Below are 13,923 nucleotides of genomic sequence, written 5' to 3' on the forward strand. Positions count from 1 at the left end.
GATCTAATTAGTGTCCTGCTATGATACACCTTCCATTTCTTAATTAACAAGCAAATTGTAGTCATAAGGACATTCAGTCTGTGACATGCTTTCTAAACCACCCTGACCTGTTCTTACCAAACACTTAATCCCTGACTTTGAAAGCTCCTTCAGCATAGTACTCTGGGTTTTGCTTGAAATTCATTACCTAAGGAGAACACGCTGTAGCTTTAACTCTAAAAATCAGGGTTCTACACGCAAGAGGCAGAGCTAATCTGTCACCGAGATCGTCCGCGTAATCGCGTGGGGTTGAATAGACACTCTCAGCGCTACAAAAACATTGCCGCTTTTGTCGTGACACTGCTGCGCTTATTCAACCAATTTCATGAACCGAATTTAAAGCAGTAATGAGTTATCTCATCTGCTGCCTTTTCTGAGCAAGCAAGGTAAGTTATTTTGTGCAAAAACACTATGTGAGGCCCATTTTTCAAGCCACTTCACAGATTCTGCTGACAGCTGAAAGCTGTAAACAGCACGTGAAGGCTTCGGGCCTACAGCAAGCCGACCCAGACTGACAGCCAACGTAAACAGCCATAAACACTCTGACGGCGGCGTGGAGCATATGCTCCTTGCGCGTCACGCTCTCCCATCCCAGGGCTTCCGCGTTGCTTCTAGAACCTTCATTAGCCGAAGTCTCGTCAACCGCTGTGCCAATTTGGAGCCCATTAAATTCCCATTGATGACACTTAAAATTAGCACTAACTATATGATGGGATGAATTACAGGAGGTGAGAGTGACTCGAGTGCTAGGATCTATAAAAAAACTCTCATGGGGAGTGGGGGGGGGGCAGATTTAGCACAAGATAGCTGACAGAAAAGGACTTCCTGTAGCAGGCAACATTCACGTCTTATTGCTCATTTCAAAGGTTTCTAATGAGTCGGATATGTCATTTCAAATGAGTCTAGGTTTATGCCTTATTCTCAGACCACTCTAGGACATATACAAAGCGAATCAGGGACATTTTATGTAAATGAAGAAAGGAGCAATAAGTTGTGTAGTGGCTTAGGATGTGGGATCTTCCCTCAGGGCCTGCTTGAAACCGCTGGAAGGACCTGATTGTAATACCATTGAGCGGAGAGCTTAATCTGATTTGATCCAGGGAAACAACCCCTTTCAAGAGCCTCTGGGAATAGACATCTGCAATGGAATTAGCATGTGTGATTCCTGGGGAGTGATGTCTGGGATGGGTCATGCCCAACACCAATCTGTACTTGACAAGAAGTTATAGGAGATGGATGGATGGATGAATGGAGACAGCATGTATATTGCATTTTCTGCAAAAGATCACTTTTTTTTGCTAACAAATACATTGATGACATAAACGCACATACCTACTGTTATAAACTCAGGTTTCACTACACGGAACATGGTGGATCAAGAACCGATCATTAATGAAGCTGGTTGATAACTGGTTTGTCCCTGTGCTCAACTGGAGCCGCAGAGTAAGAGAGTAATCCGGACACCAAAAGCCATGTTCGACGTACAGTACAGAAGAACAAGGAAAAGCCTGGCATATGTGTTCTGATCCATTTATTGATTGACAAGATGATCCTTCTTAAATACAATGCAATGAGACAATGGGGATCAGCACAGTGAACGAAAAGAACTGTGAAAGCCATTTTTAGACACTCCCCACATCAAAAGGAACAAAACATTGAGACAGTGAAAACATTTACTTGTCTGGGGGGGGGCGTGGGGGCGGAGCTCTCTCTTCGCCAGAATGATAAAAGGAAACCAATAGCATGCACTCTCCAATAAAGACGGACACAGTCCAGCGCATTCCCAAGATACATCAGTAACTGTAAACATTAAAACACTTTTTTTTAAAGATATACGTTCCTCGTCCAGCCAACAGACCTTCGCAGGAATCTCTGGCTGCCCCTTCTCATTAACTACAAAAGATCCCCACTACTGGTGCCACTGCATCCGGACCCTCGGGATGCTACAAGGACTCGGACTCGCTTGGTCTGATAGCACTCGGCTTTTGAAAGGAAAACATTAGCGCAGAAAGGGGAAAGTAATCGAACCCAGAACTGGCTGGAAATTGCTAAAAAGGCCATTTTGCATTGTTGCCATGAAGATCTTTTTAGAGAAGCAGACTGACCTGGGGGGAGGGGGGGGGGGGGGTCCTTGTCGTTCTGGTCTTACTTACAGTACTATTGGTATTGATCCATACCTTGCAGGCAAAGCACATGGGGGGGCTATTCTGGTGAGGGTGGGGACCACATCCAACCAAGCTCCAACCAAGTAAGGGCCGGGTCCCTTGGCCAGGTATGGAACAGTCCCGCTGAGGTAACCCCCCGTGAAACATGACCAAGGCGATGGCAAGGTTTGCATAAGGCTCCGATGACCCCTCCCTACCCATAGTCGACAGCACTGGACATTTCCTTTTATGTACAAAGGGCGGCTCCACATCGCCATTTTACATTTGGCCAGAGAAAACAAAAAAAATCTTCAAATATTTCAGACCTCAAAGTAGCAAGTCTTTGTTCCTGAAAATACTGCATAAGTCTGTATATCAAAGAACAGTATCTACACTATATACTGTGTCTAGAATATTCCAAAAAAAAAATGCTGTTTTGAAGCAAACGTCCTTTATTAAATGAATTCGGCGGGGCACCTGTTTGCCTTGAAACCGAAAGACAACCCTCCGGTGATGTAGGGCAGGGAGTTTACGTCTTAGAGCTGAGGGCTCCTAGCCAGCAGATGAAGCAGTTATATATTAAATGGCAATAAATATGATCTCCTTAACGGTTCACGACCACTACAGTACATTTATATTATACATTAATAACGCGGAAAGTTCCACAGCATTTCGAGTCGTCGGCTGACGGATTTTCACTGAAGTCTTTTTCCACCAAAGGTCAGGAATCTGGATCGTACATATAGCTGCTAACGAAGTATTTTAACTTTGCACAAAAAAAACTGAATATCGTAACCAGGCGCTTGTTTTAGTGACATGGGGGCGTGGCCAAGGGCTTCTAGCGTGATAATCTGTGTAGAAGATTCTTCCTCTATCAGAACCACCAATGTGCACCATTTGAATCATGTGGCTCCTTCGTTGGAGCTGTATTACAGTGGGGGCTCTCCTGCTGTGGCAGGCCTATTTCACAGGCTTTGTACTGCGAGGCCTCGGTCATTTTCTCGTCCTTTTCGTGGTCATTTCAGAGCCGCTGTTGAAGTAATTTGTGAAAAGAGGTCTTTTCAGTCCTATGATGATTGGCGCAGAGACTACAGCTGGATTTAATTTCCGTATTTATCCTTCAACCTTGCATTTGTAATAACAATGTAATATCGTCAGACGGACAGAGATATGATATCCTGCCGTTCATCTGGAAAGTCCCTGCAAATGCGGCTGTGAACTTCACTGGTAGCGATCGATATATTCTCTGTGTTTACGCTCAGCTTATCCATCCTCCTCCATGGCTGACCCGTTACCGGCAAAATCTATAAACGGACGCCTATTCATCAAGGGACAAACAGAAACAGGGGAATATGAACGCCAGTGATGGACAAATAAACCAAGCAGTGTGTGTGTGTGTGTGTTTGTGTGTGTCTGAGAGAGAGAAAGAGAGAGAAAGACAGAGAGAGAGAGAGAGAGAGAGAGAGAGAGAAAACACGATCTGTAATTAAGGCGGTTTAAAAAAATATTGCAGAGAAATTTTGGCCCCCTGTTTTGACACAGACTGCCACAACAGTCAAAGTCTTAGTCCCCAGCAAAGTGGGGATTTGAGAGGCAGAGAAGCAATGAAAACAACAGAAAAATAAATAAAGGAGTGATTTAACAAAAAAATTAAATGAAAAAGCATCCTCTTTGGACAAAAAAGCTTATTTGGTTTGGGTATTTCTTTTCATCTGAAGTTAAAGGGAATAGTACTTTAACAGAAAAGACACAGTACAAATAAATTATGTAGAAACAATGGTTAAATGTGAAGTGATGAGCTTTTAAAGGGCGTATCGGGGACGGGGTAAGGTAATGGTACGAACTTGGCAGCTTCACTCAGCCAAAGCGAGACTGGATCTGATGGAGACTGACGGGGTGCATTGTGGGGAGTGTCCGATCCGAAAACCTTCCTCCCGTCCCACATGGACGCACGGAGCAGATGCGAGGGGGAGGGGCCGACATGGGGGGAGTGGTCAAACACTATCCCTGGGGGGGTCGGGGGACATCCATGAAGGCCCACTGCCCCTCGGCAAAACGGAAGGGGTTTAGGCTCCGCTCCCATCCCCGCCGACGTCAGCGATAGCCCCCGGGGGGTGGGGGGGGGGGGTTCACACCCACTCCTGCATGGAGCGCTTGCAGTACAGTATGTGGCGGGGCGTGCCCTTGCGCTTGAACTGCACCACCGTGTAGAGCAGCACCAGCAGGCAGAGCGCCAGCACGCACGGGATCACGATGGCCACCACCTTCACCGTGCCCGCCGCGCTCTCCAGCTTGATCACCACGTCCACGTCGTCCTCCTCCACTGGGGGGCGCCTCTCCCGGTCCCGGCCCACGTCCGGCTCCCGGTCCCGGTCCGCCGAGCCATCGCAGCCCATGAAGTCCTTCAGGATGGAGCGGGGGTATCCCGGCTCAACACGCAGTTTCTGGTTGTTAAACTTCCAATACTCCTTGTTTTTGTAGAAGTAGGTAAAGCCTGCAGTTGGACAGAAAAAGACGTCCTGTTTCCCTCTGCCTCATCACCTCAGGACAGGCAGGATGGAGGACGAGGCTGCCCTCCATAAACACCATGGCAACCTGACGGCTCATTTTCATGATGCTAACGGGGCAAACAGGCCTGACCCTGTCAGGGCATCTACCCCACTTCCCGTTTTGATGATCTGTGAGTTTGGTTCTTTGCGTGAGTGTTACTGTGTTTGTCGGACGTCACCCACCCCCCCAATTCAGGGAACCACAAACCACGGCTAAGGCCTGGGTGTCTTTGGCTAGTGTCATGCTGGGGATAAGATTGAATATAGCAGCGTGCCTTTTTTTGGGGGTGATTTAAGGCATTAATGAGTACGGGAAGCAAGATTACCCCTGGGGACAAATTAGGGAGATCAAATGGTTCTGCGGCTGGGTGTCGATCTGCAGTCTATCATCTGGAGGCCTAAAGTTTCAGTGGAGGAAGCACCATCCTGCTGGCCATGATTTTACACAAGGATATAGAAAAAGGGCTTTGTGGAATGGGGGATGCAGAATGGCTTTATGTTGGATGCACCCATTGGAGAAGTGGAACAATGCTACTCAGACCTTCTGCTACATCCACGGCCTCCACCTCAGCAAGGCGGCTAGGCAAACAAAATGGCTTTTCACCAAGAAACAGCACCACCCTCCTTAGGGCTGTCAGAGGGTGTAGAGGCCTGGATGCAAAGCGACTAACGTGGCGTTTTAGCCATCACTATCGCCCAGGTCCTTAACCACCTAGCTACATGCTAACCATGAGGCACTATCAGTAACCACAGTAATTAAGGTCAGTGGCATCACGGAGCGTCCGGCCAAGCGTAGGCCGACGAGGCGGCCTGCTTTCCGAACTTTGACGTGTACAGGCAGCCTACGTCTGTCCACCGGCCGGAGCCGGTTCCTGCCGCCCCGAGCAGACCCAGCCCCCCTCCTCTTATGCACCAGATGGCTAGGCGTACAGCCAATCAGAGCGGCTCTTGGGCTTTGAGCCCACCCCCCACCTGTTTGGCCCCGGACCAAGTATCAAAAGGCCCTTGTCATTTCTCCAAGCGAACCGGCTGCCTGGCCTGCTCTCCCCTGGGGAATTAATTCAAAGTCCTGGGTGTCTTTTTACATAAAATACATGTTATAGATAATTACGCGGCATATGATCTGTAGTTTCATGATTCGTCACTTATTAGATTCAATGTTTTTTCAGCATGCATCTCCAAGTCACCTTCCAGATCATCATGCCACTGACTGTAAGCACGCCAATACACCGTGTGACACTACACGTGTGAGTCACAGCTCGAGGGGGATGTAGTCTGTCCTCAAGTGACAACGTGTGACAAAGCGTCGCATGTAGCAATGCAGCCAGGCTTGGAACATGGCTGTCAACCAGACCATAGCTTTCGGACCGGATACACTCAGGGCAAGCAGTTTGATACCAACGAACGTAGGACCACCAGTCTGGGGGGATCATGGGATCAGGCGTGGTAGGTGGTACTCTGGTCTTCACCCAAGAAGACACTGAAAGGCTGACTCCATCTCTCAGGGCCTTACCGTTAGCCTTGTCCACAAATGCCCCCTGGGGAGATGCTGGGACGCCCTTCCATACTGTAATTGGTTTGGGGTATCCCAGGTCCATGGTCCTCATCTCCTCATTATATCTCCAGTATCTGCATGGTATTAGGGGGGCAAAAATTATCACCCAGGAAGTCATGGGGCGGTGGCTTCAGGGAGCCGCATGCAGGAGGTGAGGTCATCAGGCACAAGCACTGACACAGCACCACAACACTTGCTTGCCCGCGGGGTAAACAGTGACATAAGGGCACCGTGGCCGGGCGCCAGAGCAGACCTATCTCCTTTGAAGAAGTAGGTCTTCGCTACGTCCTCCCACCATACGGCTGTCTCGATGTTCTGCGTCGGCATACCGCTCCCAAACAAGGAGATGTCCTTCGGATAGGTGGGTTGGAGTGTCGTGTCCTTGAAGACCCAGAAGCGGTTCCCTGGGGTGGGAGGGGACAGGAGAAAAAAAACAACAGAGATCGTTGACAACGCAAAGCAACCTCTGCTAAGACTCATGAAAGCCATCTCCCAGAAGCCATCATGACGACCCCCAAGCTGAGCGGCACCAAGCGGTGGATGTTAATGCCACATGGAATGCCAGAGGCTCCATGCAGGAAATCTGCATGACATTCGGACCAGTGACCCTTCACCTTCCCCAGCACAAAACACATCTCCGCTGTCCATGAGATGAAGCTTTCTGATACTGCCACGTCTCGCAGGATGGAGATATTTGCATTAATTTACCGGGACTCTCCGTGCTGGGCAGAATAAACATCCAATTTCACACCCGGCGCCGCTGTTTCCGTTTCATCATCAAAATAAACCACCGCCACAGGCCCCGATGGGGCACGGATACCGACGCCATTCAAATTCCAATTTCGGTATGTCACAATATCCAAAGTGTGTTGCTGCCGGATGGCTTGGGCAGAAAGGAGTTGCTCAATAAAGGCAGCAGGGCGTGTCGCTCAGAGAGGAGTTCTGTCTGCGCACAAAGCCGCTAACAGCCTGCGATGCTAACGGCTTGACTGGAGTTAGACAAGTGCATGAGGCAGACAGCGATAATTCAGTCTCGGGGGAGGATTTACTCACTGGTAGGTAAATTAACAACGCTAAATCTTTCCCCTCTGTTGAGTCCCACCTTGGAAAGCAGATATCCATAGACGCAGTACTCTTCAAGCTCGGCACTCAGTGAGTGAGAGTGCCTCTCGTAGATGCATTTATGCCTTAGTGCCTTTTGCTGGAGCGGTCCTCATTAACACTATTTAACGCAGTAGGTGTCTGCTGCCTGAGCTTTTGGTGAGTGTCTGATGATGCTTCGGAGTTTAAACATGCTCCCATTTACACACTGCGTTCCCGTCCTTTCCAGGCAAAATCTGCCGAAACCCTTACAGTAACAGGTTCTCTTTTTTAACACGAAACCCCAGAAAAACATCACTGCCTGAAGGATGATTAAGGTTTCCTCCAAGGTCTACATCCCTCCGGGCTGCTGTCTTACCTTTGAAGAAGACAAACTTGCCTTCGCTGTTCTCATACACGGCATCGATCTTTGGTGGCAGCCCCCTCCAGAAGTACGAAATCTGCATGGGGTAGCCGGGCATCACAGCATTGTCTCGGACCCGCCAGAACCACTGGTCCTGAGGAGAGGAGAAGAGAGGAGAGAGTTTCCTCACTACCGAGTCCCTAATATAGTCAATGTCCAGGCTTCATCATTGTGGGTAAGGAACCAGCAGGGAGCATCACCAGACAAACAGCCCAGTCCTCCCTCACCACAGACTATAGTGGCCCAGACCACCAGAAGAGACTAAGCCCCAAAATTACACTGGTCTGAGCCACAGTAAATCACCATGGACCACGAGGGGACCCGTGAACGATCTGGCTTTGCATTGTTCTCAAACACAACAGTCTGTGGTTTATGGAACCGCTTCAGGGAAGAAGAAGCAGAAGATAGATTTATGTAGCCCAAGGGTGCAGTTTGATTGCTGTTTCCACAGTGTCGACCAAAGTGTAAGGAAAAGATGTAGAGGCCGGAGGGGCGAGGGGTTCGCAGAGGAATATATCAGGCGCTCTCAGACGTGTTCCTGAATGGCTCCCACACGCGTGTGCCGAATGAGGATCAGCATGAAAGCACCTGTCACGCTCTGCTCTCACAGCTGCCTTCACCTCGGAGGTCCAGGCAAGATTCCCATTTGCACTCTGGGAGCTCACTACAGCCACAAGCGTAATTCTCTCCAAAATATGCTTAAGTAGGGTTTGACGTGGTGGGGGGGATTTTGGGGGGAGGGGGATGCTCAAAGGCAGAAACATCTTGAATCTCGTCAGATCACCATCCAGTCACTCTGACGACCAGCAGGTGTCAGTATCACACACATATAAATATACAGACTCCTTAATGCATCGTAATTCTAGTTATGATGGACAGGCTCATTAAGTAAATACACAAGTGACGTACAGGAACATTTACTTTTAACTTACTCAGCGGTGCGTTACACGGGCTCACGCACCCAACAGTAATCAATGCATGGAGTTAATGTGCTGTGTTAGAGGGCTAAGAGCAGAAGACGTGTTCAGAGATGCCTTCGCTGACATGCCGATGGACACAAGCAGCAATGTGAGAGCGTCTGTGTCTGCCTTGCCTCTGTGTTTTTTTAGGAGAGTTTCTGGTCCTTTCTCAGGAGTGTTGCAGTTACACAAACACTAACTTTCAGCCAAGCCACTACAGACACACCAACACCACACCGGCTTTGGTCTTCACATCACAATGGTCAATCAACTGTGCTGGTCCAGCCCTAACCGCATCCAAATGGCCTAGCTGAGGAGTCCTGAAAGGTCACGGCCTTGTACGCCCCTTCCCACCCGCCCAGCAGCAGAGGTGGAGATTTCCGGTCCAGAAAGTACAAATCCAGACCAGAATTTTGTTTCAACCAACCAGTTGACTCCTCTGTGACTTGTGACTCTTTATGCTCAACTGGTTGGTTGAAACAAAATCCTGGTCTGGATTTGTACTTTCTGGACCGGAAATCTCCACCTCTGCCCAGCAGCGATCTCCTTTTTTTGCTGTGTGTTCCTCGTTGCGCGAGAGCAGACGGCCAGCTGAAGCCGTGGAAAATGGGGCTTTCGAGTATAAGGTGTGTCCGTCTTACATTTTTTTCTGCTCTCCTTCCTGCAGCCGAGCCCAGAGGCGGGAAAAGTTGGCCAAAACTCACAGGGGACAGGAAGTTCAGCTGGGGAAGCCATCGTGGCCCAGCCAGACTCCCCCTCCCTCCCTTCCGTCCTCCTCCCCAGTGGGTCGGAGGCCAAGACTGTGTGGTGTGGCCCTGGAGAGAGGGCAGGACCCTCATGGCACCTCATCCAGCAGTTGAGGCTTTCGTCACCTAACCCCCATGGAGATGCACCAAAGTTGAGCTGCTCCTGTCATGTGGAGCAGCCTCTCCGAAGGTAATTGGAAACAGACTGAGCGAGTGGTGAAATGGGATGAGGCGTGTTCCCCTCTATAACAGGAAAGCACGCTCCACGTCCCCGCAGCTGAAATGAGGGCCTAGGCGCGGCTCTCCACCATTTGGAGGAGTCCTCTGTAATCACACTGCACCGCAATGACACTAAATTGCTGCCGAGACACGGCTCGAGCGAGCCTACTGTAGGCGGGCCGCGGCGAAGCGGACGTACCATAGGAGGCCATTATTCTGCCGAGCAAAACCCAATGCGGCGCATTAGCCGTAATTACAGCCGGTCCGTTTCCAGGGGATACCGAGTCTCACCTGTCCTGAAAACCTATTCAGTTTAACAACTCTGTTTATTTACATGCATGTGGGAACATGTTGTTTTCCAATTTAATAATGCAGTCTGAGAAAATAAGCCATCTTCTTTTTCTCCATGGTGTTTTATCTGCGAGTGCAGGACATGAGAAAGGCAGAAAGGCACCTCTCTGCATCACATGGGACTCTGGCAGCCACGGCGTCTTGTAAATTTCACGCTTCCCACAAAGACACGAAGTGGTGGTTTCTCAGGCACGGCCGGGGTACCGGGGCAGGTGTGGGGGCAGACCTCCCAATAGAGGACGGTTCAGCATCAGAGCGGATGCTCCCAAGGGTGACGGACAGATCCAGTTCACCAGAGCCGTGCCACTGGCCCATTCCGAATCACTGCTGGTTCCCACTCCTTCCGAGCGTGCCGTCCTAACCCTACACCTTTCCAAATGAAGAATCTCTAAACCGATCATTTACTGTAAGAAAAAAAAACGCTACACAACTTGGAAGGGATCCCACGCAATGTCATATAGATAATTATGTGGGATAAACAGAAGCGTTGTTTGCAGGATCTGGGCTAAGTTGCGGTAATGAGAGAGTCACTCCTGCTGTCCCTCTGACCCGTCTCGGGGCCGCGATCTCCCCATTCCACCTCTCATCCTACTTCAGGGCCGACGTTCGTACTCTGCAGCTCTGCTAAGACTACCACGGGGTCGCCCCGTCTGAGTCTCCTGTACTCAGGGCAGCAAGCATCAATGACCTCACCGTGAACCCTCGGTCTGTCCGGTCCCCACCAAGCTGGAATGTGACATTCCTCAGGGCCCATCTCCTCCCGAGGCCCCTAATTATGGCCATAAGCGCAGCCTGAGCTGATTTCCATGCACGGGCAGTAGTGACGCGCTTTGTGACGCCGTGCGCTCTCTGCAAGGGGGAGGAGCTAAGAGGGCCGCTCCGTGGGGGAGGAGCTTCAGTGAAAGCGAGCAGATGTGCCGAGGCCCGTCGCCTTCTTTGCTGGGCCCATGGACCACACGGCGCCAGCACACCAGCTCAGCCGGGGTCCAGATGGGCGCTTTCGGTACAGCTGGGATTCGGACAGCTGCCGCCCACACGGGAAGCTGACCCCTGGTTACGGGGCCATTCCACACCTTCAGTCCACATTAATCCTTTAATACGGCCTCCCGGTTAATCTGCTAATGATGAATGATTAGACCCATACAGGAAATTTAGAGGGAAAAAATGTTTCATTAAGCTCCTAACTCTGACCGCCTGTTTCCCTTTTCTCTAATCCTTTCAGCCAACAATTACAGTGTGGCCCCAATTAAAAGCAGCAGCTCGGCAAGTCAGAAGTAAAAACGGCAGCCGGTGGCACGTTCCCGCACACAATGGAGTAAAAATAGCCGGTAATTTGCGAAACGTGTCCTCAGACTCTCCGAAGCGCCCCCCGCCTCCCTTCAGCTGCTGCTTGAACCCGCTGCATGTGGTCATTCTCCTCCTCAAGCTCCATGTGCCACATTCATCATGTCGTTTTTTTTTTTTCCATGGCCCTGAAATTAAACCGCATCATTCATGCTTGTGGGAAGACATTCCATGGGGGGGGGGGGGGGTGGGGGAGCTTGGGTGGCAGGGGCTTAGTTATAGCAAAACTGATCCTAGAGAACGGTAGAGAGAGTTTCTCAATACCAAAAATGCAAAGATTGTACTTGTGGTCTTGCTAATTTGACTCCCAAGAACAAACATGGGCTGCAATGAATCATGGGATTGGTGTCGTTTATGGTGAGGATGCAGCCAATGTATCATTGATATTTGATGTGGGGCAGGAACGACATCCGGGGATTTTTACCGTCCTCCGTACTGCTCTTAGTACTGGGACTGATCTTCGGCAGTGGAGGATGCCGTAAATCCGGTACATGAGAACACAAGTACGGTCAAGTACGCATATTGAGAAACACCCAAAGACTCAACATCAGAGCCTTGCCATGACCCAAAATTCCCCTCCAAAGTCTGCCTGGGACTGTCAAGCTGAGGGATCTTGGGTGGGGGGGGTGACCGACAAGGCATGCAGCCCCCACAGTCCGCTGAGGAGGCCCCGTATCTGAAAGCATCCTACGCTGAACCTTCCGGCCTCCTGGGGGAGGGTGATGAAGTGAGGACATGGTGCCTTATGGGTGATTTTCCGCACTAAAGATGACACTGTCATAAACTCCACTGGCGGGAGGGGTGTTGGGGGGGGGGGGGTTCCAACCAAAGAGAAGATAACCTTTCGCTTTGACAGAGCTGCATAAATCAGCCCCCGGCAGCCGGGACTCGTACATCCGGAGACCGTGCGGACAGTACATCTATCTCTGCACTGCAGGGCCACGCAGACCAACCCTCTGCACTTCCTGTCCTCTGCTTTAAAAAAAAAGACGAAAAGCTCTGGTTGGTTCGCCCGTGAGCCTCTGCTCGAGAGATGGGCCCGCATCCGGGGGGGTGGAGCCTGCTCCCCATCTGCCTCGTACCTTAAAGACAAACATTTCCCGCCGCAAGATCGCCAACGTGTTGAAGCCGCCATCGCAGATGTTGGGCTTGACGTTGGGGTACGTAGGCTTGTCTCCGGAGGGCAGCCGGGGGGGCCGAGTCTGGCGGTCGTGCTTGCGGGGGTCGGGTGGGTGGGAGCGGGGGGCCGGGACCGTCGGCAGTGGCCGGGTCGGCTGGGGAACTTTGTCGGGGGGACCTGAAGTGGAAAACACAGATGAATACATGAGCTGATGATGTACACTGCTGGAGAATACACCTCCCCCTCCTCGCTCTCGACCCCAAGGGCTGCCATCAATCTACCTGAAGATGGAAACTGTGCCCTAGGGCCTTTTGTGAGGAGCGGTGGCCCTGCACAGCATTACAAACATCTCAAAACGTCCGGCAAACCCTTCGACAGCATAACAGAAGGCATGCGTTAGCACATTCAGCACAAAATCCTCTCTACTCAGGGAAAACACGGCCGCCGTAATACTCACAGGCCCTACAAGCAGGCTGTGCCCAATCCCTGCGTCACCTTTAAAACTGAAGTCCGCTCTGAACATGACATCTTTATAGGTGAAATTCAGTTTTGTCTTCCTCGCGCCACACAGGAAAACATGGGGTTAATATTAGTTTTAAATGATTGTACCCACTGTTGACGTCGTTAAGTTTCAGAACAAATCTGTTTTGTCATTCTCAGATAAGACACGGCAAAACAACTTCTTAAAATTAGTTTCGGCTGAATTCAACCAATTCGGGCACAATAACTTTGCCCTGAGTACGAGCAAGTCATTTTCATATTAATCCCTGGAATATTCCATATGTTCAGGATTGCCCTCTCTGAAGATGAAATTAAAATGCAGAAATGACATTCATTTAGAAAATTCATTAAGGCAGCAGAGTAAACTGTTAATTAGCGCGGCAAAATGTGTGCAGGCTGATTACAAGGAAAACCATTCCATTAGCTGGAGTAGGATGTAAAAGATGATAAAATAGCACTCGTTTGTCAAATCGTTTTGCGAAAAGGGCAAAACTCTAATCGTGTCGGCTCTATTGGGTATATCTCTGCAAATAGAGAGGTGTAAATCTGTACTGATTGGCGGAGAGAGAATAAACAGGATTGGTTTTGGTGGATAAAATGTTCCTTCATGGCATCCTGACTCACTGGCCCCTCACTGGTCCCTCACTGGCCCCTCACTGGATGACTGTGTGATTCGACATACGACAGGAGGGATATGAAAAACACGTGTGACACGCAGGCCTATGAGAGCAGAAGTGAGCATAAAATATCACCGCGGTCGTCAGGGACACGCATGAGTCGAGTCCACGCAGTGGTCATTTACACAAGCACGCACTGAGGACTTCCCCAGTTATATTCTTTGGCAAAATAAACGGAGTGCACTATACTTTACAGCAGTCTTGCTAATAGGGAG

At 50.1% G+C, this 13,923-nt stretch overlaps 1 protein-coding gene across 1 annotated transcript in view; it reads right to left on the reverse strand.

Moving 5' to 3' along the window:
* Positions 1 to 1,555: 1,555 nt before the first annotated feature.
* The window catches only part of LOC125740672 (matrix metalloproteinase-16-like), a 31,877-nt gene continuing 19,509 nt past the window's right edge, over positions 1,556 to 13,923 (reverse strand). The window contains exons 6-10 of the mRNA XM_049012137.1: positions 12,493 to 12,707; positions 7,747 to 7,885; positions 6,541 to 6,691; positions 6,246 to 6,361; positions 1,556 to 4,677 (exon numbers count right to left, since the gene is read on the reverse strand). Of these exons, the coding sequence (XP_048868094.1) occupies positions 4,313 to 4,677; positions 6,246 to 6,361; positions 6,541 to 6,691; positions 7,747 to 7,885; positions 12,493 to 12,707 (986 nt within the window). The 3' untranslated portion in view covers positions 1,556 to 4,312. The remainder of the gene's footprint in view (positions 4,678 to 6,245; positions 6,362 to 6,540; positions 6,692 to 7,746; positions 7,886 to 12,492; positions 12,708 to 13,923) is intronic.

This window comes from Brienomyrus brachyistius, chromosome 4 (genome assembly GCF_023856365.1).
Source record: "Brienomyrus brachyistius isolate T26 chromosome 4, BBRACH_0.4, whole genome shotgun sequence".
In the NCBI taxonomy this organism is placed as follows: Eukaryota; Metazoa; Chordata; class Actinopteri; order Osteoglossiformes; family Mormyridae; genus Brienomyrus; species Brienomyrus brachyistius.